Raw genomic sequence first — 4,328 nt, 5'->3', positions numbered from 1 at the left:
GAACTAGGCTACCACAGAATTAAAAGGTGCAATATGCAGAAATCACTCCGCTATTTCCTGGTTGCAAAAATGATATAGCGTAGAGAATAATTGTACCATCTAAACCACTGAGAAATATATAAAATAAAAAATACATATTTGTAGCTTTTTGAAGCTGTTGTACAAAACCGAAAATGTAATTTAACGGGAAGCATACACATAGCACAGATCTACCGTTTCTTACAGTTGCATTCAATGAGAATGATAGATCTTTAACTCACATTTCTATGTGAATTGGGTTGGGTTGCCCAAAAAGTTATATAATTGCGTCTTTAAATTCAACACAATATAATGCGAACCGGTGGATCTACTTTTCTTGATTCAAATACCTAAAGAGTCCCATAATAGCACCAGAAAATGTTTGAATGAATAACTAATTGTTTAAAAAATATAATAGTATGGACACACCCTTGGTCATAAACAACTTCTATTTTGATTAAACACGGTTTGACTTAACCTTCCTGTATCCTCCCGCTAGAACGCACTCATAACACACATACCTTTCTCTCTACACCAAATATCCTCCTGCAACCATTTACATGAAAAATATACCAGACAGCATACTGTACAGCCATTGAATGTCACCATGATATCTCACATAAATGCAAGAAGCAACCAACTAGCATCTGTCCTCAGCACCCAATACTAACAAAGCAGAAGTGTCTCCCACGGCTGTTAAAGAGGGCTTCTTTCTACACTGGCTTAGACATATGCAGGGTGTCCAAGCAGGCATTTCATGTTAAAGATCCAATGTAGTATATAAACCCTGGATTTCTGATGCTATGTACTGGCCATTGAGAGGCTTTGAAGCCACCGGTCAGCCATATTGGCTCTCCCCAGTAGGAACAGTCCTCCATAGGAATGGAGTGCTATAAATCATTGGAAAGATCTCATCATGTTCATCTCCTTTAACCATAATAATACAAATGACGAAACATCCCATACCAGACTCCGAATGTGTGCCTGTAAAGCTTTTTCCCCCCCCTTCATATCCTCAAAATGAAATAACTTTGTGGGATCAAATATGAGGTGTACATACAGAGGAAGACCAAAAACACATTATAGCAAAATACATCTTTATTATTGTGTTAATCCTTCACTTTAGAAAAAAATCTATTATAATATTATTTACAGTATACTGTAGTACATGTGTACATAGCAATGACCATAATACGTATTCGACCCTTTGTTACTCAATGGCTTCTTAAACTGTGTATCTAATCAGTATGAATGTGCCTGAAAAAAATACAAATAATAATAATAATAATAATAGAGTAGCAGCATATAGACCCTTCAGAACACTGAAAAATGACTGTTAGCAAAAATAACATGTGTGTTACTGATGACAGCATATCAATGGAAATAGACCAGCATATTGTTCTTCAGATTGATGCTCAAAAGAGTTGCAGACTTGCAATCCTTAAAAATTGCATGTGACACATTAACTTAAATCGACCTTTGAATGCCCTTATCATTGATCACTCCATTGCTTTGAAGTGATTTAGAGCTAAATAATAATGCATGCGTCTGCCATGCACTACACAGAGAAGTGAGGACACCTGGTTATCGAAGAAGCTAAAACAACAAGACAAAAGAAACTGGTATCGACTTGCAATGAATGACGATATCGACCAAAAAAACAGATGTGCCAAGTCTGTCTTGATTGTTGCTGGTCAGAACGCTGCCACATGTTTCAAATAATACAAATATATATCTAACTTCAATCTCCCTTTTATACTCTGTACAGCTTCAGGATGAGCTTTTTAACATGAGAATCAGAACTGTGGATAATACCGGCCAGAAAAACAACTCAGTTCCAGTTGAATGTTCGGCCCACCAGCTCAAAGAACTTCCTATTGGGTTCATGAAAGAATTGGTAGAGTTTGTGGAGGATGGCGGGAGCCACGTGAGGGTGCGCCCTGCCCTTAGAGTCATGTAAACAACGCTCTCGCCCGTGGTCCCTCAGGCAGTAGAACCCTTTAGTCTTGTTAAAGTAGAAGTTAGATGCGTTTATCTGCGGTTCTAGGTTCAGGAACCTCTCCACTCTCTTCATCTCCGGGAAGGGGTCCCTGATCAGCTTATCCCCGTCCACAACATGGATGCTCTCTAGGGGGAAGTAACGCAGCCAGTTCTGAAGGTGCAGGTGGTACAGGCTACGGTTGAGAGCTTTGTATCCTAGGTTGATCTCCCCGTCTTTCACAAGCAACGACTCGATGGGCTGGTAGCGCTTGTGCTTCTGCAGACGGTTGTAAAAGACCTGGGTGTAGTCCGACAGAACCCGCTCGGTTGGGTCCCGGAGAATGAGCAGCAGCTTGATGCCTGGGTTCATGTCGTGGATGCGTTCGGGCACCTTGCTGGAGGTGAAGTAGGCAGGGGTTTTCTCCACAGTCAGCTGGTCAGGGAGGGCGAAGGGCATCTGGCTGAGATACCAGGGTATGCCCTTCTGGAAGTGACTCTCCCAGTCAAAAAAATGCACCTCGTTATCGGCCGCCGCTACCGCGCTGTGCAGGCTGAGCATCTCGATGAGCGCCCGTGTGCCGCCCTTCCTCACGCCGATGATGATGATGCGGGGCAACTGCTTGAAGGTTCCGTTGGGGTGGCTGGTGGCCCCGGTGTCATTGAAGGCCAGGGGGGAAGAGGCGGTGGGGGACGGAGGGGGTCCCCAGTCACCGTCACCCGTCTCCGCGGGCCTGGAGGGGATAGGGGGGGGCTGCATCGCGAAGAGAAGCAGCCCGAAGAAAAAGGCCGCCATGAGGGAGGTCCTCAACCTGGTGGATTTCAGCCTGGCTAAAGGAGCACAACGGTATCCAACATTGAAAGAGCAGCTGACTGAGGACGACGGTCCACTTGAGAAAGAACAATGGTGCCTCCTCTCTGTCGATCACAGCAACACTGCCAGGACAAAAGAACAGAGGCATCATTAGATGACACTTGACACTGCAGCTGATAATTAAGTAAGTAAGTAAGTAAGTAAATAAGATATATACATTTCCCCTAGGCTAAATATATACAAATACATTGTATGCCAACTGCCAGGAATAAAGACATGGATGTTTACATTAGCTCAAATGAATCTAGTAGGCTACATGCAAGTGTACATTCTCTTGTGTGCAGAGAGCTTTATAGTTGAATAGTTGTCATGTATAGACTACATAACTCACCTAACTGTCAATCTCTCATCACAGTGTACACATCTTTCCAGAGTGCTAATAAAAAAGACGACAACTATTGTATTGCATGATTAAATCATTCTGTAAAATGACCGATGTAGTGTAATATGCATGACAGTTAATTGCAATATTACTCTGATTTGTTCAACAGAAATCAATAGGTTTCTCCCAATCTCTATTTAACACTATGGCATTTCACCACTGTCTCTACAGAGGCAAATCACCATTCAGACTCTCAAGACATCAATAAGGGGAATTGAAACAGATTGTGACATATCATCGGGTACTTCAGATTGTAAACGGGGTGTCAATGGAATACTTAATTTTATTGTTGTTGAAAAGACGTGACTTTAAAAATAATAATTAAAGTGCAATAGCCTGCAGAGGAAAATAAACGGAGTGATAATATTGTAAAGTAGGCAATATAAACTATAACTTAGACTCTATATACGACAGCCAGGGTGCACATTTGAAACATTTACTGTCAGATCTGAAATGTTTGTAGACGTTTTTTTTGCCAACATTCAAATCCCTACGAAACAAACGTCTGCATGTTTGGAACAATATAACAATGCATTCCTCGTCCGAGTTTTAGAAATCAGTTCTACCATTGGAATGCAATTGAAATCTTACCTTTGTATTTGTGGAACTAAAATTCATTGAGCACTCCTTTTCAATGTTTTTGGTGAGGGAGAGTCCTTGAAAAATGAAGTCAGGGATCCACCAGTTTGAAAATCTATTCCAGATACATCAAAACTTGAAAATAGTGCTGCAGTTTAAATTGTCGTTGACCAACTTTGTTTGCACGTCCCTCTTCTGCGAGTGTTGCGGGCTTGTGTGGTTCCTCGTATTCGAGTTATAGCTGGATAACGTAGGCTCACGCACCCACATTACGCAGTGGAGACCACTCCCCCCTCTCTGACTCAGTCTTCCGGCAATTTTATGATAAATTACAGATAGCGTTTATGGATGTGATGATGAGTAAGTAGGCATCATATCTTTTGGATGAATTTCTGACATATATTTCAGGTGAAGGTAGGGCAGCAAAGTCATGCAGTTTGATTTCTTGTCAAAATGTGACCGTGAGCTCAGGGGCGAAAATCTGATATCAACTTTGGA

General features: G+C 41.8%; 1 protein-coding gene across 2 annotated transcripts; it reads right to left on the bottom strand.

Annotated features, from left to right (window-relative positions):
* Positions 1-1,098: 1,098 nt before the first annotated feature.
* Positions 1,099-4,074, bottom strand: hs3st1 (heparan sulfate (glucosamine) 3-O-sulfotransferase 1). Of its 2 annotated transcripts, XM_014199139.3 has the most exons (3): positions 3,843-4,064; positions 3,201-3,245; positions 1,099-2,931 (listed from the first exon to the last, which is right to left on the bottom strand). In XM_014199139.3, the coding sequence occupies exon 3, from the start codon at positions 2,789-2,791 to the stop codon at positions 1,850-1,852; it is 942 nt and encodes a 313-aa protein (XP_014054614.3). In that variant the 5' UTR covers positions 2,792-2,931; positions 3,201-3,245; positions 3,843-4,064; the 3' UTR covers positions 1,099-1,849. The 2 variants fall into 2 exon arrangements, with proteins under 2 accessions (XP_014054614.3, XP_014054613.3); XM_014199138.3 differs by lacking the exon at positions 3,201-3,245 and having other exon boundaries at positions 3,843-4,074.
* Positions 4,075-4,328: the final 254 nt, after the last annotated feature.

This window comes from Salmo salar, chromosome 05, assembly GCF_965601325.2.
Source record: "Salmo salar chromosome 05, fSalSal1, whole genome shotgun sequence".
NCBI lineage: Eukaryota > Metazoa > Chordata > Actinopteri > Salmoniformes > Salmonidae > Salmo > Salmo salar.
Note: the sequence above shows the minus strand (reverse complement) of the source record. Positions and strands in the feature narration are given on the sequence as shown.

Coding starts and splice junctions, on each gene's coding strand:
- hs3st1 (XM_014199138.3), bottom strand. CDS start 2,791: ATGGCGGCCTTTTTCTTCGGGCTGCTTCTCTTCGCGATGCAGCCCCCC.